At 41.5% G+C, this 27,681-nt stretch overlaps 1 protein-coding gene and 1 pseudogene across 1 annotated transcript in view; one reads left to right on the top strand and one right to left on the bottom strand.

Moving 5' to 3' along the window:
* Nucleotides 1-9,449: 9,449 nt before the first annotated feature.
* On the bottom strand, nt 9,450-9,575 carry LOC132650255 (small nucleolar RNA SNORA17; annotated as a pseudogene).
* Nucleotides 9,576-26,506: 16,931 nt separating this feature from the next.
* The window catches only part of Phex (phosphate regulating endopeptidase X-linked), a 231,668-nt gene continuing 230,493 nt past the window's right edge, over nt 26,507-27,681 (top strand). The window contains exon 1 of the mRNA XM_060374873.1: nt 26,507-27,301. Within this exon, the coding sequence (XP_060230856.1) occupies nt 27,184-27,301 (118 nt within the window). The 5' untranslated portion in view covers nt 26,507-27,183. The remainder of the gene's footprint in view (nt 27,302-27,681) is intronic.

The raw sequence follows: 27,681 nt of genomic DNA on the forward strand, positions 1-27,681 counted from the left end.
GAGAGAGTGGGCAGCCTTGCCTTCTCCCTGATTTCAGTGGGATTGATTTAAGTTTCTCTCAGTTTAGTTTGATGTTGGTTATAGGCTTGCTGTATATTGCCTTTACTATGTTTAGATATGTGCCTTGTATCCCTGATCTCTCCAATACTTTAAACACGAATGGCTGTTTGAATTTTGTGAAATGCTTTTTCAGCATCTGAGGAGATGATCATGTGTTTTTTTCCTTCAATTTGTTTATATGGTGGATCACACATTGAAGCATTTCTGTATATTGAACCACCCCTGCATACCTAGGATGAAGCCTATTTAGTCATGCTATTGTTGATGTATTCTTGGATTTGGTTTGTGAGTATTTTATCAAGTATTTTTGCATGAAATTTCATAAGAGATTGGTCTGAAATTCTATTTTTTTTTTGTTGGGTTTTCGTGAAGTTTAGATATCAAGGTGACCGTGGCCTCATAGAATGAGTTTGGTAATGTTCCTTCTGTTTTTATTTTGTGGAATAGTTTGAAGAGTATTGCAATTAGCTTTTCTTTGAAGGTCTGGTAGAATTCTGTGCTGAAACCATCTGGCTCTGTTTTTTTTTTTTTTTCTTTTTGGGTGAGAGACTTTTTTTTTCTGTTTATTAACTATTTATTTTTCCAACAATTTTTATACTTTTCAGGATACAAGTCTTAGACTACTTTTTTTAGTGTATTTCTGAGACATATCTTTTAAATGTCATTATAAATAGAATTGTTTTCTTTTTTTTTTTTTTCAATGCAGTTTATTCAGGAACCTTGAACAATCATCGGACCCTGGGGAAAGCCAGCCCACAGCTTAAGTAGCCTCTGGGTAGCCAACCCCAGCGTGCCACGTGGGCAATGCAGATAGGTCCACATACATGGAAGCAAGTCAGATCCTCAGCCTTAGCCAAATGTGGAGTTGTTTGTGACAGAGAGCACTCACCATCGGGAAGGTGGAAGGTGGAAACCAGCTCCATCTTTAAGGCACAGCATTCCGCAGCTCTCTACAGTTCCCCCTTTTTGTTTTAGATGCATCAGGCAAGAGTAGAGGTCTGATCTCTGATATTAGAAATAAATTGGGACTTTGTACCTATGTTCATTTAGGTGTCATCCACCCAAAAAGCATCAGACCCGTCTGATACCTTTTTCTCAGAGGCGGGACCTGGGGCATCAACCCGCATGCAATCAGACTTGCTCTTCTCTGGGTCGAAAGCAGCTGACCCTGAGTGCAGTGCTTAGCCTCGCATCCCGAGCATAACATTTTAGCTTTTTATGGTAGCCAACCATGCTTGGGGAGACTGTCCTGCTTCAATGGCTGTAAAGGCCTGAATGGTCATGGCTGCATTACGCTGTTGTGAGACTCTAATCTTGCATATATACCACAGGCAAACCAAGGAGACCAACACCAGAAGGCCTGCTAATGCTCCCATGCCCGCCCATTCCTTCAGATGATTCATGGCTGCAGCAATCCATGGTGATAATCCTGTGGCTAGTCCTGCGTCCACTCTGGTAGAATTTACTGTGATAATGGCCACTCTCAGCTGCTCCATCGTAGTATCGAATTCTCCAGTCCAATTACCTAAAATATAGCTCGACAATTGTTTAGACAGATTTGCAGCACAGGAAAAATTCTCATGTTGTATGCTAGTGACACAAAGTCCAGCATACTTCCATTGACAGCCAAGTTGAGCGATTTGCCATAGGGTATCAATTTGCTCCTGCACGAGGTCAATCCTCTGATTGAATACCATCAAGCCTCCTTTTAGTTGAGCATTAATTCCTTTTTGTACATCTAAGGCATGAGCTACATTGGCTAAAAGATTATTCAGGGTCTGAGCAGTTTGCACAGTATGACTCATGGCTAATGCCACGGTGGTAGCTCCAACAGCCGCCAATGAGATGGCAGTAACAGTGGCGGCTGTAGTTCTAAGATCCCTTTTCTGTCTGAAGAGAGTCATAGTGTGAGGGGCATCAACGGGCACAGGCACCCAGCGAGGCATGCGAGTAACCAGGGCATACCTAAATTCACTAGCATTCCAGCATTGGGCAAAAAAGCAAGTATCATCACCACAATTACTTGGCTCTATCTGGCTAATAATGAATAAAAATGGGGGATATAAACAAACAGGTGTGGGCTTATAGGAAATATTATGAGAAGCCTTAACCCCCTCGTTGGAATATCTTGCATCAGTTCTAGAACTAGCAGTGGTGGTGTCCGAGGCCTGAGTAGGTTCAGGAGACCATTGCCCCCAGGGGCGAGACATGCTCCATGTAAATTGACTAACTCCATGTTTTGCTCCACTTTTGAAAGTCATTTAAGGTTCTTAAATTATTTTCCCCTTTTTTTTAAAAATTTTTCCTCAATTACACTTTATTCATTCTGCATCCCGCTATAAGCCCCTCCCTCCTCTCCTCCCAATCCCACCCTCCCTCCTCCCTCTGCATGCATGCCACTCCCCAAGTCCACTAATAGGGGAGGTTCTCCTCTCCTTTCTGATCTTAGTCCATCAGTTCACATCAAAAGTGGCTGCATTGTCCTCTACTATGGCCTGGTAAGGCTGCTCCCCCCCCCAGAGGGAGGTGATCAAAGAGCAGGCCAATCAGATTATGTCAGAGGCAGTCCCTCTTCACATTACTATGTAACCCAATTGGACTCTGAACTGCCCTGGGCTACATCTGTGCAGGGGTTCTGGGTTATCTCCAAGAATAGACCTTGGTTGGAGTATGAGTCTCTGGGAAGTTCCCTGTGTTCAAATTTTCTTGTTCTGTTGCTCTCCTTGTGGAGACCCTGTCCTCTCCAGCTCTTACTATTTCCCAGTTCTTACATAAAATTCCATTCACTCTGCCCAACAGTTGCCCATCAGGCTCAGCATCTGCTTTGATAGTCTGTAGGGCAGAGGGTTTCAGAGGCCCTCTATGGTAGGTTCCTAGGTTGTTTCCTGTTTTCTTCTTCTTCTGATGTCCATCCTCTTTGCCTTTCCAGATGGGGATTGGACATTTTAGTTAGGGTCCTCTCTCTTGTTTAGTTTCTTTAGATGCACAGGTTTTAGTGGGTTTGTCCTATGTTGTATGTCTATATGAGTGAGTATATACCATGTGTGTCTTTTTGCTTCTGGGACAACTCACTCAGGATGATCCTTTCCAGATCCCACCATTTACCTGCGAATTTCATGATTTCCTTATTTTTCATTGCTGAGTAATATTCCATTGTGTAGATGTACCACAATTTCTGCATCCATTCTTCAGTTGAGGGGCATCTGGGTTGTTTCCAGCTTCTGGCTATTACAAATAAAGCTGCTACAAACAAGGTTGAGCAAACGTCCTTTTTGTGTACTTGAGCCTCTTTTGGATATATGCCTAGGAGTGGTATGGCTGGATCATGGGGAAGCGCTATTCCTAGTTGTCTGAGAAAGCGCCAGATTGATTTCCAGAGTGCTTGTACAAGTTTACATTCCCACCAGCAGTGGAGAAGGGTTCCCCTTTCTCCACAACCTCTCCAGCATGTGTTGTCACTTGAGTTTTTCATCTTGGCCATTTGGGTGAGAGACTTTTGATGACTGCTTCTGATTTCCTTAGGGGATATGGGACTTTTTATTTATGTGATCTTGGTTCAACTTTGGTAAGTGGGATCTATCGAGAAAAATTGTCCATTTCATTTAGAACTTCGAATTCTGTGGCATATAGGCTTTTGAAGTAAGACCTAATGATTTTTTGGATTTCTTTACTGTCTGTCGTTATGTCCCCCTTCTCATTTTTTATTTTGTTGATTTGGAAATGTTTCTCTGCCTTTTAGTTTGGCTAAGGGTTTTTCTATCTTGTTAATTTTCTCAAAAACAAAACAAAACAAAAAAAAAACAGTTCTTGGTTTCATTGATTTTTTTTTTTTTATTGATTTCATCCTTGCATTTGATTATTTCCAGCCATCTACTCTTCTCGCTTGTTTTTGTTTCTTTTTTCCTAGGGCTTTCAAGTGTGCAGTTAAATTGCTTGTAGGAGATGTCTCATTTCTTTCTGAAGGCACTTAGTGCTATGAACTTTCCTCTTAGCTCTGCTTTCATTGTTCCCATAAGTTTGTATATGTTGTGCTTCCATTTTCATTGAATTAGGAAGCCTTTGAATTTCTTTCTGTATTTCTTTCTGACCTGGCTGTTGTTGAGTGGAGAGTTGTTGAGTTTCAATGCATGTGAAGGTTTTTTTTTTTCCTATTTCTGTTATTGTTGAGGTCTAGTTTTAGACCATGGTGGTCTGATAGGATATAAGGGATTATTTCAATCTTCTTGTATCTGTTAAAGCTTGCTTTGTGACCAACTATATGGTCAATTTTGGAGAAGGTTCTGTGAAGTGCTGAAAAGAAGGTATGCTGTGTTTGGGTGAAAAGTTCTGTAGACATCTATTAGGTCCATTTGATTTAAGACCTTTGTAAGAGTCAATATTTCTTTGTTATCTTCTGTCTCTATGATCTGTCTCTTGGTGAGAGTGGCGTGTTGAAGTTTCCCACTATTAATATGTTGGGATTAATGTGTGATTTAAGCTTTAATAATGTTTCTTTTATGAATACAGGTTCCCTTGTATTTGGGGCATAGATGTTCAGGATTGTGATGTCCTGATGGTGGATTTTTTCCTTTGATGAGAATGAATTATCCCTCCTCATCTCCTTGAATTAATTTTGGTTGAAATTCTTTTTTTATTACCTATTAGAATGGTTACTTCATCTTGCTTCTTAGGCCTATTTACTTGAACTCCCCCACTCCATTTTTTTTATTCTCTGGTAATGTGTACCTTTGTGGCTGAGGTGTTTTTTTGTTTGTTTGTTTGTTTTTGTTTCTTTTTTTTTATAGATTAGAATGTTGGGTCTCGTTGACACATCCATTCTGTCAGTCTCTGTCTTTTTTTTATTGGAGAATTAAATCTATTAATGTTGAGAGATATCAATGACTAGTGACTGTTAGTTGCTTTAATTTTGATGTTGGTTGTGGTACTGTATTTGTGTGCTTGTCTACTTTTGGTTTTGCTGTAATGAAGTTATTTGTATCCTGCGTGTTTTTTGTTTGTTTGTTCTTTTTTGAGTGCAGTTAACTGCCTCTGGTAGGAGTTTTCCTTCTAGTATGTTTTATAGGGCTGGGTTTGTACATAAATACTGTTTAAATTTGGTTCTCTCATGGAATGTCTTGTTTTCTCCATCTATGTTGATTGAAATTTTTGCTGGGTATAGTAGTCTGGATTGGCATCTGTGGTCTCTTCTCAAGACGTCTGCACAGGCCCTTATGGCTTTTATGGTCTCTGCTGAGAAGTCAGGTGTGATTCTGATTGGTTTGCCATTATATGTTACTTGGCCTTTTCCCCTTTCAGTTTTTAGTATATTTTTCTTTGTATTTTTGTTGTTTTGATTATTATGTGGTAGGAGGAATTTCTTTTCTGGTGTAATCTATTTGATGTTCTGTAGGCCTCTTGTATACTTGTAGGCATCTCTTTCTTAAGATTAGGGAAATTTTCTTCTGTGATTTTGTTGAAAATATTTTCTGGTTCTTAGAAACAGGGATCTTCTCTTTGTTCTAGTCCTATTATTCTTAAGTTTCTTCTTTTCATGGTGTCCTTGATTTCTTGGATGTTTTGTTTCAAGAATTATTGGATTTAAGATTTTCTTTGACAAATGCATCAATTTCTTCATTGTATCTTTTGCACCTGAGGTATTCTGTTGGTTATGCTTACCTCTGTAGTTCCTGTTTACTTCCAGAAGATCTCTCTCTCCAGGATTTCTTCAGTTTGTTCTTTCTTTAATGTTTCTCTTTCCATCTTTGGATCTTGAACCATTTTGTTGATTTCCTTCACCTTTCCCCCTCTGTCTTTCATTATATGCTTTGTCCAGTTTCTTCTCCTGTTTGTTTGAATTTTCCTGTATTTCCCTCAATGATTTAATTATTTCCTTTCTAAAGGCTTCAATCTATTTGACTGTATCTTACTCTATTTCTTTATAGATTTTATTTGTTTCTTCTGTTAATCATCTTCATAAGCATAGATTTAAGGTCATTTTCTGGTGTTTCTCAAAAGAGCCCTGAGAAGGCTCCTGCAGGAGCCCTTCTCAGATTGGTGGGAATGATCTCTGACTGGCAGGTAGTTCTCAAAGAATTGCCTGTTGGTTTCCTCAGATGTTTGGTCCTGGGGACTGTGTGGATTCTTCAGGAGCTCAGGGATCCTCCTTTCAAAAAGGGAAGTTCTGGAGTCAGCTGTCCTGCCACTGGTTTTCTTGGTCTGAGGTTAGTGAGCCCAGGCACTTTGCTCCAACACTGTGTTTGCTGGGCGCAGACATTTTAGAAAACCTGTGAGTTCAGAGGGCCTGTTGGTCTCCTTAGGGAAATATTTGGTTGATCCTTGGAGCAGTGTCTGGGGTTTCTTCCTTGAGTCCCAAGCGTGTCAGGGGGTCTATCTTTGGAGCTGCTCAACCACCTGGGATGGTGAGAGTGGTCCCCGAGTTTTGAGCAACGCACCTCAGGTACCAGAAAGTATCCTTTTCACAGGGCAGTGAGAATGGGTGCCCGAGTTTGGAACCTGTAACTGCTAGTACCCGGAAGGTGTCTATGAGACAGTGAGAGTGGGCACCCAGGTTTGGAGCCTCACCCCTGGTGCTGGAAGGTATCCACTCCACAGATTTTGAGAGTGGGCACCTGAAGTTGGAGCCGTGAGCCGCTGTTACCCAGAAGGTGTCCACGGATGGTGGGATTAGGTGGGTGTCCTAGGGTGCCTGGCTCTGGCATGGGATCCCAGGAACTTTTCGCAGGATTTGCTGGGTGGCCTGAAGTTGGACCCTCCCATTTTCCCTGTGTGCTTTCTTCTCACCTGAGAAACACGGATGTTGAGGTTTTGGGGCCCACAGTACAGCCTGTCGGTCGCTCTGCTCTCACTGCTGAGCTGCTATTCAGATAACATACGTGATTGGTGCTGCCATCTTGGATCTCCTGCAGGATGTATTTTTTAAGAAAAGATGACAGGTCTGGAGATTTTCTTGTGGAAGATCGAATAACATACAAAGTATACCAGGCAGTTCAAGCTAACAGTAAGAATAATGAGCAACTTATGTTTCAGTTGGGCACTGGCATGGAGAATGAAAGGAACAACCAAATGGATAGATGGCTTCCTCTTTGCCAGAACAAAGGCATTAAATCAAGGCCAAACTTAGATGATAAATGCAAACATGTTTATGGAAAAACCAGTTTTCTTCAATAATGTTACTGGGAAAATAGCAACGGAGAAGTGCTATACAGAACTATCCTTCAAGGCAAGCAAGTGCTATCTTTGAGAGTTCAGCTGTGTCCACTTAGAAAAAAAAAATTCTGTCTGGTTTTGTTGACTGCTTACAGCTCAGAGGAAAAGGAAGGATCATAAAACCCTTACTTCAGGATCAATGCCTCTCTGTCTGTTATGTGTAACACTGTTCTAAGGATACATAACCTCAGGGAGGAGCTAGAGTATATAGGGAGGGGAAAACTAGGGGAGGAAGGTTCATGTATGTGGTTATGGAAAGCCATCATTCCTGCTGTATAAGAGAATTTCCAGTGTGACCTTTTGCTTGGGGTTCCCTCAATATGCTATGATGGAACGAAGCCAAATAAATTCATTGGTTTTCCAGAGTGAACTTTGATGGAATTATACCCTGGTTTGTCATTGGGACTTTAGGAGGAAAGGTGGATGTTTATGTTCCTGCTCCTGGGAAGAAATTTTAGCAACAAGAAGTTAGGGAATTGTCACATCTCATATGAGAGGTTGATAAATATCAGACATGATCACAGCAGTTGGCAAAATCAGGATAGGTGATCTACAATTGTTTCTTTTTATTTCCCTCCCTTCCTATTTGGCCTAAAACTTAAGATCCTCTTGTCTATTTTTTTCTTATTGTTATGTTTTTCTTCAAATCTTCTGGATAATATTGAGTGTGTTTGTATGTGTGTGTGCATTCATACACATGTGTGTGCAGGATCATGCTGTATGCCTGGTATCTCTCTCAATCTCTTTCCCCATTATTCTTAAGACATAGAGTCTTTCTAAAGCTGGAACTCACTGATTAGGCTTGAATGACTGGGTAGTAAGCTTTGGGGACTCTCCTTTCTCTACCTCCCCAATGCTGGGATTCTAGGCATGGGAGAGCAAGGAACAGAGCCAGCTGCCCTGCACTCATGTCCTTGGGGCCAGGTCACCTGTAAACATCATGTTCAGTGACCTCTGTACTGTGCTGCCCAGGCAAGGTGTGGAACATGCTATCCCAAGTGCAGTAGCAGGTGAGAGGCAGGGCTAGTTCTCCTGGTCTCATGACCCAGGTGGGGCCAGCTCTCCAGCCCTGTTCAGGTGGTAATGACAAAGGGGAGGAGAGGGCTTCCCTCCCTGGCTAAGGCCATCACACAGCAGACAAGAGGTAATGCTGGCTCACCTGCAACCCCCACATCCAGGGCCAGCTCTTCTATTCTTCCTAGATGAGGTGCAGGGCCTGCTCTCCTGAGTGCTGCAGCTAGTGAGAGGCAGGGACAGCTCTCCTGCACTCATGAACCCAGAGCCAGGTGTCCTTCCTGGCACAGGTGGTGAGGGACTGGGGGTCAAAGGGTTTCTCTCCCTTGTCCATGCCACTGCATGGCTCATACGCTAAGGGCTGGCTCACCCACAGCTTCCATAACTAGGGCCAGCTCTACTGTGCTTCTTAGGCAATGTGAAGGCCCACTCTGAATACTACAGCTGACTAGGGGAGTGGTCAGCTTTCCTGCTCTCATGTCCCCAGGGCCAGATCTCCCACAATGCCCCAGTGATGGGTGGGGCCAGTTATGCACAGCTCTTAGATATCAATGTGTCCCTTGATGGCAGCCCAGACCAAGGATAATTCACCTGACCTTTGATGGTAACAGATGTGCAACCCCCCTTGCGGTAGCACAGGCCAAGACACCACCATGATCCTGGCACCTCTAGCTACTTACATCAGGTAGCTACATCTGTTACATCTCAATACTCTTGAGTCTTTAGTTCTGCCTCTTTTCATTGTGCCCACATAATTCTGTTTCTCTTTCTCTTCCATTTCTCTACCACATACTTGCTCCTCTTTGTGGTGTCCAGGGTCTCTGAGTTTCTGGGATCGTCTCAGGAGTGGTTTCCAGAATGCTGTGCCCAACTCATACATTATGGCACCAGGCAGGGGTCATCTTGGGTATGGTCTGTCTCTATCCAAGGCCTGCATGGCTCCAGACTGGTGGTTATCTTAGGCTTGCTCTTTGCCCAGGCCCACCTGGGGTCATCTGTTTCAGGCTCACATCTGCCAGGACCCAGTGTTCTCACATGGGGTTCTTGTTTCCACCTCCCTCTGTTCTGGGAGCCTGTCCAGCACTGGACTCAGGGTTGTCTCAGGCTAGCTCCGTGCCAAGACTCCTCATGCTGGGCTGGTGGTCATCTCTGGCTTGCTTCTTTCAGGGAGTGTTAGGCTACTAATCATTCAGATGTTCATAGGTCAGAATATTGAGCATATACATGCCCTCTTTCCTGTCTGCTACCTACACATGTGATGTAGCAGCCACACCTGCAACACCTCTAGGGGCAGGTCATGCCACCTTTTCCTGTGAGCTCTAGTCTTCATGCTTGCTCAGCAAGTACTTTGTTGACTGAGCCATCTCCCCAGCCCCAGATACCCCCTTTTTAGTTATGCTTTGGCTTGCCTCCTTTCAGTCTGTAGCTATCTTCTCATTTTTAATCATATTTTTGAATGCAAAAATTTGAATTTTGATGTCAAAATTGTAGTCAAAATTTTGTAGTCAAACTTGTCACTCTGTCTCTTTTGGTTTGTAGAAACCATTATTTTAGAAAACATTCCTTAGATTGTTTTTTTTTCACATATATTTTTAGTGTCTTAAGCTTTTGCATCTTATGATTGGGACTTTTACTTAACCATGCTTCTTCTTTTTTTCTTTTATCTTATAAGCTGTGAGCAGAAATATTGTTGCTTTGAGCTGTTAAAATATCATTTTTCTATTGTGCATATCACTAATCCTAAAACATTTGGCTAAGTTATCCATCTCATGATTGAGATGCATTTGTTTTCATTTGTGGTTGGGGATATAGGCCCATGCTTACCCAGATGCCCAACACTCTGAGTTCCATTTTCAGCACTGCAAATAAAATAATAAAAAAAAACAACTTCAAAACAAAACTACTTTTTTTTTTTAATGGACATGTGTTTGGGTCCAATAGTTGATTCAAGAAAGTGATAGTTGATTGGTCTGCACTAAAAAAATACTTTAAAATAAGATATAGAAGTGGATACAAAATGTTAATAGATGATATTTTATCTTAAAATGTCTCCAAAAGGGAAAGAGATGGTGACCACAGTATAATTGGAATGATTTCCTTCCTTCCTTCCTTCCTTCCTTCCTTCCTTCCTTCCTTCCTTCCTTCCTTCCTTCCTTCCTTCCTTCCCTCCCTCCCTCCCTCCCTCCCTCCCTCCCTCCCTCCTTCTTTCCTTCCTCCCTTCCTCCCTCCCTCCCTCCCTCCTTTCCTGCCTTTCCCTGCCTCCCTCCCTCTCCTCTACATAGCCTGGGCTGAGTTGGAGTTATGTAGCCAAGACTGGCTTTAAATTCTTGATCCTTCTCTATCTTCCATCCTTCTTATAATAGTTCTGCAATTACAAGTGTGTGCCACAGAGGAAGATGATACAGCTAGCCCTGATGTGAGCTGATAGGCTAGAGTCAGATAGAAGGGGAGGAAGGCCTCCCCTATCAGTGGACTAGGGGAGAAGCATGGGAGGAAAAGAGGGAGGGGGTGGGATTGGGAGGGGATGAGGGAAGGTCTACAGCAGGGATACAAAGTGAATAAATTGTAATAAATAAATAAGATAAAAATAAAAAATGAAAAAAAAGTGTGTGCAACCATATCTCATTTGGAAAGATTTCTTCAGTTGAGCTACCCTATATAATTTATTTTTAATCATTAACTTTAAATATATTTTTTAACTTTAAATATTAAATCAGTACCAAGATATGTTGGGATCAGGTAAGCCAGATGGTCAAAATTAGTGAAGATGCCATGAATGTCACATTTTATCAAATATTAGTTATATCTGGGGTTATGAGATCTGTGTCCTGAGTACTGCAGTATATGAAATCCACCCCCTGTCCCCGTAAAGTATATCCTAGGAATAGTTAAATGTGCTGTGTTTTATATGATGTTTTCCCCCAAGGGCTTGGGTATGGAAATATAGAATTGGGGGATTCTTTAAGAGGTGGGCTTACTGGGATATAATAAGGTGACTAATTGTATTGCTCTTGGAAGACACTGTCTTCTGGAATGAATTGGTTCTTGAGAGAATGGGTTGTTATAACAGAGCCAGCGAGGTGGTGATAGTGCACTTTTGTTTTTAGAGACAGGGTTTCTCTGTGTAGCGTTGGCTGTTCTGGACTCACTTTGTAGACCAGGCTGGCCTTGAACTCAAAGGAATCTGCCTGCCTCTGCCTCCCAGAGTGGGTAGTGCACACTTTTAATTCTAGAATTTGGGAGGCAGAGACAGGCGCATCTCTATGAGATCAAGGCCAGGCTGGTTTATAAAGCGAGTTCCAGGACAGCCAGGATTACACAGAGAAACCCTGTCTTGAAACAACAAGAAATCAAAAATAAAAATAAAAGAGTGAGTATTCTTGTCTTGCCATGTAATCTCTCCCATTGAATATACTTCTGCAAGATACCATATGCCATGTTGTAACATAGTCTGAAGCCACTCAACGGAGCTGAATAAAAGTCAGCACCCTGTTCTTTTTTTAATTTTAATTTTAATCACACTTTATTTACTTTGTATCCCCCCTCTAGTTCCCTCCCTCCTCCCCTCCCAATCCCTCCCTCCCTCCCCCTTCTCCACACATGCCTCTCCCCAAGTCCACTGATAGGGGAGGTCCTCCTCTCCTTCTTTCTGATCCTAGTCTATCAGGTCTCATCAGGAGTAGCTGCATTGTCTTCCTCTGTGGCCTGGTAAGGATGCTCCCCCCTCAGGGGGAGGTGATCAAAGAGACAGCCACTGAGTTCATGTCAGAGACAGTCCCTGTCCCCATTACTATGGAACCTACTTGGACACTGAGATTTCTGCTTCTGAGATACCTTACTCAGGATGATCTTTTCTACTTCCCATCATTTGCCTGCAGATTTCATGATTTCCTTGTTTTTAATGCTGAGTAATATTCCATTGTGTAAATGAACAACAATTTTTGTATCCATTCCTCAATCGAGGGACATCTGGGTTGTTTCCAGATTCTGGCTATCACAAATAAAGCTGCTATGAACATGGTTGAGCAAATGTCCTTGTTGTATACCTGAGCTTCTTTTGGATATATGCCTAGGTGTGGTATAGCTGGATCTTGAGGAAACACCATTCCTAATTGTCTGAGAAAGTGCCAGGTTGATTTCCAAAGTGGTTTACAAGGTTACATTCCCACCAGCAATGGAGGAGGGTTTCCCTTTCTCCACCTGATTTCCCCTTCCTCTCCATGATTTCCTCCATTTGTGTTTTCTTTAATTTTTGCAATTCTATCTTCAGGTCTTGAGCTATTTTGTTGATTTCCTTCACATGTCTGACTGTATTTTCCTTTAATTCCTTCAGCTGTTTGTTTGAAAATTCCTCTGTTTCTTTTATTTCTTTTGTTGATTTAATTGTTTTCTCTCTTAAAGCCACAAACTGTTTGGCTGCCTTTTCCTTTATTTCTTTATGGATGGCCATAATCTGTTTGACTTTATCTTCCTCTTTCTTTAGAGATGGCCCTAATCTGTTTGTCTGTATCTTCCTGTATTTCTTTATAGATGGCCGTAATTTGTTTGACTTTATCTTCCTCTATTCCTTTATACATTTTATTTGTTTCCTCCATTATTTTCTTCATAAACATAGATGTGCAGTCATCTTCTTGAATTTCACTTATGTTAGGGTATCCAGGGTTACTTGCCCCTGGATAACTGGGTTCTGGAGATGCCAGATTGCTTTTTCTTTTGTTGGTTGGGCTTTTATGATGCTCTCTACCCATCTGGCTGTTTCAGGTGTTGGCTGTTAGTTTCTGGTGCCTGCTGGAATCCTGGGGTGGGGAGAATCCCCTTGGCAGGAAGATGATTTTTTCTGAAGGTAGCTACCTCAGCTTTTTGGTTATGATCAAATGGCTGAGTGCTTCTCAGGAATTGCCATAGCTCACCTCAGGCATATGGACCTGTGTGGTAACTGTGGTCGTTAGTTGTCAGGGGGGTTCTCCCGTCACCAGAAGTCCTGGAGACAGCTGCCCTGCCACTGGGTTTCTTGCTCTGAATTTAGTGAGCTGCTACTGTTGCTTTTATCCTGTGTTTTCTGGGAACAGCCTTCTTGAAGAACCAGGGATCCCTTTCATTTGGTCAGCTTAGCATGGGATTCTAGTTGCACCTTGGTGCAGAATCTGGGGGTTGATCTTGTGGATCCCAGGCTTCTGTAGGTCTGAGATTGGAACTCTGTGCCCCAGTACCCAAGTGGTAATCATTGGCAGGTGAGAGCAGAACTCATGTGTATGGCAGGAGGCTAGAGCCCAGAGCTTGCGGGAACCCAGGGACTTTTCCAGGGATTAGCTGGGTGTCCTGAGGTCAGGCCTGATGTTTCCTCCACTGTGAGGATTCCTCCCGATGCGGAGACCCAGTCTATGGTGTTCGGGGGTCCATAATTCAGTCTGGGATGGTAAGTAGAGCATGTAGGCACAGGCCAGTGGCTCTGCACTGGCAACTGGGTGCCTACGGGAACCTGGGAAATTTTCCTGAGAGTTTTTCAGAGGTGGGGGTTCGGGTGAGTACCCTGTCATCAGACCTGATGTTTCCTTCATAGTGGGGTTTACTCCCGACAGGAAAACCTAGTCTCTGATGCCCTGCAGTCCACAGTTCTGTCTGGAACAGCAGTTGGGCTCACAGTCATGTGGCTCTGGGCTAAGTGCCTGTTGGAGCCCGGGACCTTTTCCGGGAATTGTCTGGATGGCCTGAGGTCGGTCGATCCCAATTTCTTTATGGTGGGATTATCACTCGACTGGAAAACCTAGTCTCTGGTGTTGTGGGGCCCACAGTGATCAGAGCAAGTAGGTGTGTGGCTCTGGGCTGGCCACCGAGTGCCTGCCAAGACCGGGAACTCTTCCTAGGTTTAGCTGGGTGACCTGAGAATGGACCTGCTTCCTTCCCACACCGTGGTGTTTCCTCTCACCTGGGAAACACATCGGTGTTTTAGGGGCTAGAGTTCGGTCTGTTGGTCTCTGTACAGTTGCTGCTGTCCTGCTAGTCAGACATAGTGTTCTCTAGGCTGTGTAGCATTCTTGGATCCCCCTTCCCATTTGCATTTTAACTGTGACCCTGTGACTTACTAAGCCTGGAATTGTCCCTCTGGTATTATGTTGCTTACAGTTTTAAAATTTGAAGCATTCTAGATTTCATATTTTTGGATTCAGAATGTTTAATTTGTATCACATATTTTATGGCTATGTCTAATGAGGGAACCAAGAAGACTGAAAAATTTCAAAAACATCCCATTATCTGCCCATCTACCAGGGAGACTAACTCATTGTTCTGAAAATACGGGTTGGTGTTTCAAGGTCCTGTAAAGTTTATACATGGACATGTAACACAGTATGAGTGAAAGCAAGAAATGCTCAAGACAGGACAAAGGATATAGAAAGAGCAGTGAATGTTTATAAGGTCTCAAACGGAAACACTGGTGGTTAGGTGGAAGATATGGTCAAAATACATAGCTGTATATTTTCCAGGTTTCTATTTTTTCTTTTTCTATCATTTTAGATAGAAATGTTTAAGGGAAACAACAGGGAAGGGCTTCCAGGAACATAGCAATTTGGCTTACCAAGATCATTATATTTAGTACTTTAATGTCTAGCTTTTGAGTTGGGGGTGAGAGGTATTTAAGAAAAAGTAAAGAGTTGTTCTTAATTATAGTATACCATGGGACTTGGTGTGTTGGCTTCAAACAAAAATACTGCAGCTTTCTCACCATTAAAGGAACATTGGTGATAAGATGAAATTGATCATCTGAGTGGTTATGATGGAGAGTTATTGCCATTAAATAATGCTAAGCTTTGAAGACTTAACAGTAAACTTCAAATGGAATTCATGGCTTAGAATTTGAGCAAAGTAGTTTATTGTGTGATAAAAGTATTTATCACCTCCTTAGAAAGACAAATGATTTTTTCTTGTTTTCATAATGCATTACATTTTCAAGCTTCATATATCACCTGGTATACTTTATATAATAATAACATAATAAAATACTCCTAGGATTTGGCATGTTGAAAAACATTGTCTGCTTAATGAAATGAGCTTGTATAAATTACTTGAAGAACCTGTAACCGAGGTCTTTTCCTTTCTCCTTCAGCTCTCAGGGCTCTTGATAGTTCATTTCTGGCACACCTAGGATCTTTGTATCCTTGAAAACAATCTGTTGTTGGATCTACTTTGGTATGTTGGGTGGGAGCTATGGTCTATCCCTGAGTCCTGGGCAAGATGTCCTGTCACTGGCTCCTCACTTCAGCAGGGCTCCACACTGGCTATCTTGAGGTATGCCCTTTGCCATGGAGCAAAGGGTCTTCGTTGCTAATGGGACACACCTGTGCTCCTCCTACAAAACAAAATTGTATGTACAAATGAATCTACAAAACTCAAAGTGTCATATCAAAATTTTCCTAGAACCAACTTGTACTTTTAGTGGCCAATAGTTTATCTTTCTCAGTCTATCATTCCAGTACCTACTGTCTAGGATGTTGGGTGTGGGTAGAGAAGGGATAGGTTGATGGCCAATGTCAGCTCACCAACATATTTTTGCATACAACTCTGTGGAATCAGTTCACCAACATATTTTTGCCTAGAACGCTATGGAATCTGAGAATTGTGAATTTGGATGTGGCCTGCCATGTGGGCATGAGATATAGAGATATATTTGTAATGAAGGAAGGATAGAATACATTTGATATCATAGCTGGCAGCATGATTTACAGTCTTAAATAGTATGGGACTGGAATACTATTTGGTGTTTCTTTGTTTGTTTTATCAGACCAAGAATGTAAATATTGTGAGACTCTAATCTTGCATATATACCACAGGCAAACCAAGGAGACCAACACCAGAAGGCCTGCTAACACTCCCATGCCCGCCCATTCCTTCAGATGATTCATGGCTGCAGCAATCCATGTTGATAATCCTGTGGCTAGTCCTGCGTCCACTCTGGTAGAATTTACTGTGACAATGGCCACTCTCAGCTGCTCCATCGTAGTATCGAATTCTCCAGTCCAATTACCTAAAATATAGCTCGACAATTGTTTAGACAGATTTGCAGCACAGGAAAAATTCTCATGTTGTATGCTAGTGACACAAAGTCCAGCATACTTTCATTGACAGCCAGGTAGAGCGATTTGCCATAGGGTATCAATTTGCTCTTGCATGAGGTCAATCCTCTGATTGACCACCATCAAGCTTCCTTTTAGTTGAGCATTAATTCCTTTATGTACAACTAAGGCATGAGCTACATTGGCTAAATGATTATTCAGGGTCTGATGCAGCCATGATCATTCAGGCCTTTACAGCCATTGAAGCAGGACATTCTCCCCAAGCATGGTTGGATACCATAAAAAGCTAAAATGATACGCTCAGGATGCGAGGCTAAGCACTGCACTCAGGGTCAGCCGCTTTGGACCCAGAGAAGAGCATGTCTGATTGCATGCGGGTTGATGCCCCAGGTCCCGCCTCTGAGAAAAAGGTATCAGACGGGTCTGATGCTCTTTGGGTGGATGACACCTAAATGAACATCTGTACAAAGTCCCAATTTATTTCTAATATCAGAGATCAGACCTCTACTCTTGCCTGATGCGTCTAAAACAAAAAGGGGGAACTGTAGAGAGCTGCGGAATGCTATGCCTTAAAGATGGAGCTGGTTTCCGCCTTCCACCTTCCCGATGGTGAGTGCTCTCTGTCATGAACAACTCCACATTTGGCTAAGGCTGAGGATCTGGCTTGCTTCCATGTATGTGGACCTATCTGCATTGCCCCCGTGGCACACCTGGGTTGGCTACCCAGAGGCTATTTAAGCTGTGGGCTGGCTTTCCCCGGGGTCCGAGGATTGTTCAATGTTCCTGAATAAACTGCATTGAAAAAAAAAAAGAATGTAAATATTGGATTATGAAGCTATATTATAGTGTTCTTTTTGAAAATATGAACAATACTGGATTTGATTCTGTATATTGCCAGACTATATGGCTAGTGAATACCTGTTGATCTATGCTTAGAAAAATAATGTCAACTATTAGATGGTGATAAGATAATCCAGCTCTTTTAGAGTTGAAAGCTTTCATATGTATTACAAAATGGAAAATTAACATTAAAATTTAGAAACATTAGTTCCTGTGGTGGTTTCAATATGTATATCCCCCATAGACTCATGTGTTTGAATTCTTAGCCCATAAGGAGTGGCACCACTAGGAGGTGTGGCCTTGTTGGAGTAGGTGTGGCCTTGTTGGATGAAGTGTATCCCGGTGGAGGTTGCCTTTGAGGTCTCATATATGCTCAAGCAACACCCAGTTTGACACAGCCTCCTTGTTCCTGTGTATCAAGATGTAGAACTCTCTGCTCCTTCCCCAGCACCATGTCTGCTTGGAGGCTGCCATGTTTCCCGCCATGACAATTGATAATGGACAAAACCTCTGAAACTGTAAGCTTGTTCCAATTAAATGTTTTCCTTTGTAAGAGTTGCCGTGGTCATGGTGTCTCTTCACAGCAATAAAACCCTAAGACAATTCCCTTCCCCTGTTTTAGATAGTGCCTTACTTTATGGACGTACATACATTCTTTTTTTTTTTTCTCCTCCAGCTGAATATTCTATTAGAAGAAACTTCTAGAGGAGAGGGATATATGTCTTGATTTAAATAAAACATTAGAGAACATTTGTCATTTGATATTAAGTATTTAGAAGGTAAGTTATTACAATAACCCTTAAAGCATATGAACAGCATCCAATAATGACAACCCTGAAAGAAACGTGTTCCTTCTTGTCCTTGACTATGGCAACTGTTATAGGTTAAACAAACAAACAAACAAACAAACACCTTATCATTTCTTTCATTCACTTCGCTATAAAATTCACACTGTGAACGACTTTGCCTTTTCAGGCTGACATGTGTAATCTCCTACAAAGTTACATACCTTCCCTATCAGATCCCAGGACTGTCAAGATGTCCAAATGATTGTCTCAACCCTCAAGAGGCTTAAGCAAACAGGTATGTGTTCATATCTTGTTGTCCTTATTACCACCTGGGAGTGGATGGTGAACAGTGTCTGCAATGAAGAGCAAAAGAAGGGATAAGAGACAAGGTAACATTAAAAAATAATTGTGACCAAGCATGGTGGTGCATATATAATCCCTGCACTCAGGAAACAGGAAGATTCCAGCAAATCAGAGGCCAGCTTGGTCAATAAGTTTGAGGCCATTGTGAGCTATGGAGTGAGACTCTGAAAACAAGCGAACAGGCAGATAAACAAAACAAAAATCAGCCAAATATTTTATACCAAATTTGTGGCTATAAAACATCTCTTTTGCTGGGCATGCTGGCACACGCCTTTAATCTCAGCACTCTGGATGCTGAGGCAGGTTCGTTTCCGTGAGCTTAAGGCCAGCCTGGAAAATGTAGTTTTTGTGGGCTCTGATCTGGAAACGATCCATTGAGTATACTACAAAGTCAGAGTGGGCTGCAGGTCAAAGTATAACATGCATGGGGTCTGATTTTTCTACTTTATTATTGTGGTGATAAGACACCTTGACCAAGGCAACTTACAGAATAAAGTTTCTTTGGGTCTTCCAGTTTCAGAGGTTGAGAGTACAGGACCATCATGACTTGGAGCACGGCAGCAGGCAGGCAGGAATGGTGCTAGAGCAGTAGCTGAGAGCTTAATGTCTTCATCCACAAGCTCTTAACCACTGAGCATCTCTCCAGCCCTGTAATTGGGAACACTTTCTACCAAGAGACTATAACAATACTTTCTAAGTGATATGATATGCTACCCTATAGCATATCATATATACATCATAGCAATGGTAAGGAAAAGGTCTGGGAAGATCTTTCTAAGAAAGTAAATTCAAGGTGATTCTTTAAAGATGAGTATGAGTAAGTACTTTTCCAGGGAAAAGAATATTTTTTTTTCTCAAAGGGTACAAGCCTTAGCTGCTCTACTATATTTGAACACATGGGGGAGCTTAGAATCGCTTATGTGTTGGGTATAAATTGAGCCATTCACAAGAGAGCTCAGAGTTTTCCATGTGCGAGGATTTTGATATCTCCCCTAAGTGCTGACAGCAACCAGCTACTGAAGGCTTTCACCTACCATCAACAGGCTATTTGAATTTTGACTAAGAACTGCAGCTCATTTAGTTGCTACCAGATTGGCTGCAGCTGGTTTTAAACATTGAGATGCCTCCTTCCCAGCTCTGGCTTCTATAGCCTGATCCATGCCAGCCATTCTGTGACCCTCCAGAGCCCATCAAATTAAGAAGTGACACCAAGTACAGTGGGGCCACTGAAATTGTCGCCAGTCCCTTGGTATGTTCATGGCTTTTCAAAATGTAACAAATATACCTCAGACAATAAACTTAAAAAGAGAAGATGATTTATTTTGGTTCACAGTTTCAGGACTTTTAGTCCATGATCAATTGGTTCTGCCACTTTAAGCTTATAGTGAGGCAGTAGTGGATGATGAAACTATCTCATGGCTTGGATGCCAAAAGGAGGGAGAGAAAAGGGTCAGAATCCCAAAATTCTCGTCAAAGGACAGACCTCCACCCACAGCTGAAAAAAAAAAAAATACTAGGCTGTACCTCATAAAAGGTTTGCTTTCTCCTCAGCGCCATAGGTTGGGATCCAAGTGTTTAACACATCATGCTTTGGGGACACTTACCCCAAAACATAGCACCTGGTCAGTGGCACATACACTGGCTGTTAAACTTTTTGAGTGTTAACACTGATTTTGCTACACTGGATTAGTGTTTAGCTTTGTTGGTTCTTCAGCTCACTTTATTGGACTGTGAAGAGATTAATGGCTATTCAAAGCTAGCAGTTTCCAAAATGTGGTCCCTAGACCAGTAGCAACTTCATCATCTGGAAAGTTGTTAGAAATAGTGTGCTAATTTCCAGATATCATAAAATACTTACCTGGGCCTTTGATATACAAACTAATGAATCCTAAGCTCATATATCTACCTTTTCTTTTTGGGAATGTACCACAGTTGAGTACACTGCTTTGCTGTCCTCAATCACCCAAGGGCATTATAGGTACCAGTGCATGATAGACTGTTCCTGTTGACCAGAGCCCCCTGAAATTATTCATATCACCCACTCTGAAGCCTGTTCAGCTGATTACCTTACCGACTCTATGCTCATGGTTTCCCCTCCCCTCTTCTGTGTATTGCTAAACTGTTCGAGTGTCATGTGTCTGTGTCATGATATGGTCCCTCTTGGAAACTAATAAACTTTTTTCAAAGTTTATTAGTTTGTTTAACCATATTCCAAAAAGAGAAACCCCAAGTGCAGATTAGGCACAGGTGAGTCTCCATCAGGCTCTGCCATTTGCCTATCGTATTACCTTACTTTTCAGCCAGCTTTAGCATCTTTACCTAGAGAATACAGCAGAACAGACAATATAATATGCATAGCAGAACAGACAATATAATATGCATAGAGTGAATGAAACCTGAAAGACCAGTTGTGTGGCCAAAGTGCTAAGAAAATCAAGGAATTAAGTAGAACACATGTGATTTGAATGAGGAAGGGGTAACACTGGGGATGGAAAGGTTTAAGCAGGGGTAGTGTTAGGGAAATGGGAGAAAATAGGGAGTAGGAGGGACAGCATCAGCCAAAAAGAAATATGTCAAGATTCATAAAGATACCTGACACTTTATTTGCTAGTTAAAATGTAAAGAGAAAAATCAAGGAATGAAAATCCTCCCTTGTCTCAAACATGACCAAGTACAGCACATGGATTAAATAGCTGTTCAGATTTATATAACCTTCCTAATGTTTAGTTAGCAATAGCTACACAGCAGGAGCTATGTCCTGTGCTGCTCTGTATGTTCTCCAGCTGAAAAAATCACCCCCTCCTCCACATTAAATGATGTCTGCTGTCCCTGTTAAGGGACTGGAGTCTGATAATTAGTCTTGTAAACAAGAGAATTAAAGGGAGCATAGTTTATCCCTTCTCCTCAGCTCCAGTGTCACTTTGTCATGCTGTGCCTACCTTTGCTAATTACCCGATAAGCAAGCTTATCAGGCAACAGGAGAGAGAGAGAGAGCAAGGATTTGGAATGTGAAGCCATATTGGCCTTCAGACAAATGTGGTCCTGTGACCTTCAGCAAATCACTTAATAGTTCCAAACTTCAATTTCTTTATCTGTAAAAAGGAGATAAGAATATCTACCTAGAAAAGATGTTACAAGCAAGCTGTGTAAAGTAAGGGATGTAACTCATTAGTGGGAGGCCTGGAATTTGAACCTGGCAAGTCTGAAGTTCCAAACCAACCAAACACCAGGTCTCGCCACAGCCTCCACTTTTACTAGCTCTCCTGTCCAGCTCCTTTTTTTTTTTTCCTCTGCACCCTCCTCTTTCTAGTGGTTGGATGAAAATATTGTTCAGGATTTGAATAATTTCCTTCTCTCTCTGAAATTAATGACCCACATGAGATTTTATGCTTGAAACCAACAACCCCTACAACATGCAGACAATCAAATCATCAGATGCACTCCTGTCTAGCACAAAGACAGGATTCAGCCCATAACCCAGCTACTTTGGCCACTGGGCTCAGCTCTCTGGATTCAGTCATCTCAGGAAAAATGTCTCTATTTGTCTATCTATCTGTCTATCATCTAATCTGTCTATCCAGTCTAAAGTAGCCCAGACTGACCTCAAACTCATTATGCTGCCAACTCATTATGCTCCACTCCTGCATTCTGCAATTTCTGAAGGATGAGAAATCATGTTTTTTTGTAAATGATACACATTTGCTTGCATCGTCTGCTTGTGGGAGATTGGATATCCAGCAGTCATCAGGATTTAACTATTCAGGTTCTGTAAAATGGACACCTGCCTGTTTTGCTATAGGTGTATCTCTAGTTGGTTGTACTGAGATATGCAACCATAGTCTTGTTGGATGAGGAGGAAATGTGTACCAATGCTGAATTATTACTGCCTAAAGGAAATCTGGTTGAAGGGAAAATTTCCCCACAGAAGTTCTTGCCTTGTGGACGAGAGACACGCTACAGTAATAAGACCTTGTTATGGACGAGATGTTTAGGAAGTTAGCCTTTACACTATAATATAACAGGAAGTGACAGATATATATTGGATTGGTCAGGTAATCAAATAGGGGGTACTGAGGAATCCCCTCAAACAAATTCTCATGATAGGGAACAAAGGACTATCTGCTGGACTGTGGTAGTCAGATTCAGGACATTCACAGACATATACATGGAAGCGTGCTGCTACCATGGGCCAAATAAGAGGCCAAGAAAGAGACAAGTATGGACCGAACAGTACAGGATGCCCTGTATCAGGGATTATAGCATGTATTAATCTTCCTTATGTTTTATTGGAAGTCAACATAAGGATTAATTTTTATAGAGAAGGCTTTAATGTGAGTTGTGTTAAGTGCATAATTACTAATTGTATACCTGAAGTAACCAATGGCACTCAAGTTATGCTACTTCAACAGCCATCCTTTGTCATGATTCCAGTTAATGTTTCGAGACCCTGGTATAGTGGTAAGGGTTTACACGGTTTGGAAGAATTAAAGCAAGCTTTGAGTAGGCCACGAAGGGAATTAGGGTAATTATGACTGGAATTTTTGCTCTGATTGCTCTCATAGCTACTGCCACTACTTCTGCAATTGCTTTGTCTGAGACAAAGTACAAAGAGCTTCCAATGTAAAGCACTTATCTAAAGTGTTACTTTGATACTTGGAGCCCAAGAAGATATAGATATTAAGTTGGAACATCAAATAGATGCATTGTATGAGATGGTGCAGTTTCTGGGTGATGAAGTACAAAAAGTAAGAATTAGAGCACACTTAAATTGTCATGCTGATTATGAATGGATTTGTGTTACCTCTAAAATATGTAATGAAAGTATTTATACTTGGAGTTTGGTTAAGACCCATCTGCAAGAAGTATGGAATAATGCAAATGTGTCCTTGGATTTGGTGTGGTTATATCAGGAAATTTTGTATTTAAGAAATTCTGAGCCACATAAATGTGATGCAACAAAAACAGCTGAAGATATTCTGAATAGTTGAGAGCTATGTTGCCCTCTTAGTCATTTTCTACTTCCTTTTTGGGAGGAGTTTTAGCCCTGCTATATTTGTACTACTTTGTATTTGTTTGTTACTCACTTTTGTCAAATTAATGATTAGTTCATTTTGGAAAGTTTGAGAAAAGGTACATTTTATCAACCTGTGAACCTTACTGTAGTTCCTTTGAAGTGGACAGGTAAGATCCTTTTGAACTAGGTCAACCTAAGACAGGGCATGATTGATGGAATTCATGTACCAGTGATGGGTAAGGCTTAAGACAGGCACAGTCTTTCTGCACCTTAACTATTAAGCTATAGTTTTAAAAAATAAAAAATGGGGGAACTGTCAAGAGCCATTTTACAGAGGCTCTCTGTTCGCATAGCTTTGCCTGCTTGTCTTTGCTCTAGTGTAAAGGTTATGTGGTTTTCTGAAATTATAAACAAAATGTTCTGTGTCCAGTTTGTATTCAAGGTCTGCTGACTTTAGGAGGAGTTGGATCAAAGCCTCAGAGCTAACAGTTTGCATTCAAGGTCTAATGACTTTAGGATGGAGTGCATCAAAGCCTCGGAGCTAAAAGTTGACTGTTCCTTGAACTGAGTAAGGAGGAGGTGGATTCTTGAGATAATATTGCTTCTCCTGTGTTATGTTAACATTGTGTCTGGAGAATGACTTTTGGCTTGATTTCTCATGCTGTAAGTAGTGTATCAGTAGGCTCAGAAAAATAAAATCAGGACTACAGTATTCACGGACAGTCCCCCACCCCCAAATCTATCTCTTTTCTCCATCTTTTTTTTCTTAATCCTCACTCACCTCTCAGATACTGTTCGACTTTGCTGGCTCCACACAACAATAGAATTTGACTTTGTAGCAGGAATGCAGTCATAAGTGATCCAAGAAAACTTTATTTACAAAAACAGGGGATAGACCAGATTGGGCTGATATGTACTTCATTTTACAGCCCTGTTCTTTGGTCTTTTGTGAGCACTCATTATTCATTTGTATCTTGAGCTTCTTTATTTTGGCCTAAAGTATTTTTTTTTTTTTTTGGTCTTCATTTGCTTTTAAGTGCCTTTTATTTTCAGTACGAGATAATCACTATCTCCCAAAAGGCTGAAAAATTAATGTAGAAAATGACACATAATGAAGAATGTACCTTATAAGGAATAATTCACCCACACCCTGTCCTCTATCAATCCCACCCACTCTCAAATGTTCCTTTAATTTCTTTGGTGAGTAAAAGGAACCTTCATTACATTACATTATATTCAGCAAACTATTTTTAATATCTTGAGAGTTGTGTTTTTGCTTCCTTAGACTTATTTTCATAAATCAGATGTGTTCTTTTTTTACACATGTCTGAGTTGGAACGGAAAACATCAAGGCTTTTTGTTTACTTATTTTTTTTTTTACCCAGGTGTTGAATGTTCAGGAATGAAGTCCTGTCTGCAAATGGTGGGTGGTGAAACTTCAGAGAACTCCCAGATTTTTGTCACCTCTGGGGGATTCACCAGTCTAAGGCAGGTGAAGGCTACTCCAACTGGCAACGCACAGTCACCATACTAAATCAGTCAGGAACTCTTGAGGTTCAAGGACAGTGGGAGGAGAAAGAAAGAGGTAGGAAATAATCCTTTTTAGTATCGCTGGGTGGCTTTTCTCTCCCCTATACACAGGGAACCATTGTCAATCCTGTATCTCGCAATGACCCCATCTAAATCTAGTCCTGTGCCATTTGAGGCTATGTTTTCAACTTGGAGTTCCAAATGCATTTGCTGTCACAAATTAAACAAAATGTGCTCTGCCCTCCTGAAGTAGAGTATTTAGAAGCCATGCCCCTTATGGGGAATTGATGAAAGGGGTTCCTGAAGCTACTTTTTAACTAGAGATTACTTGGGTTATTTTTTCCTGTCTTTTTTCTCCCACTGTGTTTTTCTGGGAACTGTTGTTGCTGGGGCTATAGCAGTGAAAATCACAGACACTGTCCTTGGTCTCATGAAGCTCACACTCCTAAGATGCATTATGAAACCAAGAACAAACATTCTTGGGAAAAACCCCCCAGCAATGAAGTAACATTGATAGCCAATGAGCACAGAAGGGTCCCATTATACTATTATGTTGTTAGCTTGCTCAAAGGTTTACACACCTGCCTGAGTTTGGGGTGCCATGAAACAAGCAGAAAGTATGGTTAGGATGTGTAAGGAATATTTTCTTCCTTCCTTCCTTCCTTCCTTCCTTCCTTCCTTCCTTCCTTCCTTCCTTCCTTCCTTCCTTCCTTCTTTCCCTCCCTCCCTCCTTCCCTCCTTCCCTCCTTCCTTTTTTCTTTTTTTCTTTCTCACCCTGGCTGCCTTGGAACTCACTCTGTAGACCAGGCTGACCTTGAACTCAGAGATCCTCCAAACTCTGCCTCCGGAGTGCTGGTATTAAAGGCCTGTGTCACCAGTGCCCAGAGGGAATACATTTTTAAACCTGGGAGAGTCAGATGCTGTGGGATTAAAGGCTGACTGGGCCTAGCCACATAGGAGCATGAACATGCAGTACCCTCTTCATTGGTAACTGCTGAGTTCTGATGTCGCTACCAAAGCTATGTGCACAGATTTTGTTTTTCTGGTTTACAGATGTTTCTGAGTCATCTGCTCATACTCCCACCATCTTATGACCTCTGGCTTGATAGGAACTGTAAAGTAGTAATTCACTGTGCTGTGAATTAGTGATGTCTGTGTCATTAAGCAATAAAAATCCAAATAATTTCAATAGGATTGAAATGTCAATTGCCCTTCCCCGTGAAGAAAGCAGCTTTTTACAATTCGAATTTGATCACATTCAAAGAATGTGATTAATCAATTTTTCTAGTGGAACCAAATAAATCTGAGTTAATTCTAGGGAAGCTGCTGAAACAAACACTTTAGGGAAACACACACACACACACACACACACACACATTCTAGTGGCTGCCTGGGAGTAACTAAAGTACCAAATACATGGGTGCTGTGCTCGTCAAAACACACAGGGGGGGAAAACTTTTACTATATCTTTTGTGGTTGATAATGAGCTTAATTTATATAATTAACTGTCTTTTGTACAATTCTTAGCACCACAAAGAGCACTCCTCTTTTTCCTTAAAAAAGAAAAAAAAAGTCCCAGTCCGAACCATCAGCCTCTGTAGGCTGTCTTAATTGCTACTTTGCACTGCAGTAGACTATGACTGATTTTTGGCACATGCTATCATACACAAAGTTCCTAAAATAAAATGTTTCAGGATATCCTAGGAACTCTTAGAAGGCTTTAAAAGGGTACTAGCACACTGAAAGGGTAACTTTTGACTACGACAGTCCAGACAAAGAGAGTGGCTGTTGTAGCAGAACTACATGACTAATTGAGATCTTGAAGTGGATGTGGACTGTCCTTGCCACCTAACTTATCATGGTTAGGGGAGGCTGAGAATCCAGTTTTGATAAAGACAGTTTTTTTTTTTTCCCTCCCCAAGTGACTATACATTTAAATAGCTAAAACATCTGTGCAGCAACCTAGTAAAACATGTAGACTCGGAACGTTTGAGCAAAAAGCCTGCCAAACAATTGCTTGAGAGGGACTTTGCTGAGGGAGAGCACCAAGATAAAGCAACTGCTGTTTGTTTTGTCTAGTCAAGGGAGAGCCAAGGCAACCAATATTTTGAGTTTCTTTTATTCTATTTGTGAAGGATTATTTGAGAAAGGGTGTCGTGGGGAAGTTTCCTGACAGGAATTTTTAAAGCTGTCTGTTAGCAAGAGAGTCTTGGATGTCATCGCCTGACAAACTCTTTGAGACCAGCTACCAAACCACGAGAAGTGACTTTCTTTCTGAGTCTTCTCTCCGGTCCTTCTGATGGAAGCAGAGACAGGGAACACCATGGAGACTGGAAAGGGGAACAACCGAGGCATTCGAATTGCACTGGCCCTGTTCATTGGTGGCACCCTGGTGCTGGGCACACTGCTCTTTCTAGGTAAGTGGAGTACCAGAGGCCAGGGGAACTGGGCATCTATGGAAAATCTTTCTAATTCTTTATTCTAGAAAGCCTTGTGACAATGCACGCTGTCTGAGTATGTTAAATAATAAAGATGCACCCTCAGCATCAACAACGTATGTCAATGAAAAAGGAGGCTTCTCTGTAGTGCTAAATATATAGTCCAGGAGGCAAAGTAGATTAGGAAGTGGTTTGGAATGGCTGGTGGATTCGATTGCACTGAGGAAAGAAAATCGTGTATTATATTTAACAAATTGAGTGTTTATGAATTCATAGTTAGATACTTGCATTTGCTTTGTGAGGAAACAACCACACTATACCGGAATTTCTTTTTGTCTGACTTTTGTTATTGTTTGATC

Source organism: Meriones unguiculatus, chromosome X, assembly GCF_030254825.1.
Source record: "Meriones unguiculatus strain TT.TT164.6M chromosome X, Bangor_MerUng_6.1, whole genome shotgun sequence".
NCBI classification, from domain to species: Eukaryota; Metazoa; Chordata; class Mammalia; order Rodentia; family Muridae; genus Meriones; species Meriones unguiculatus.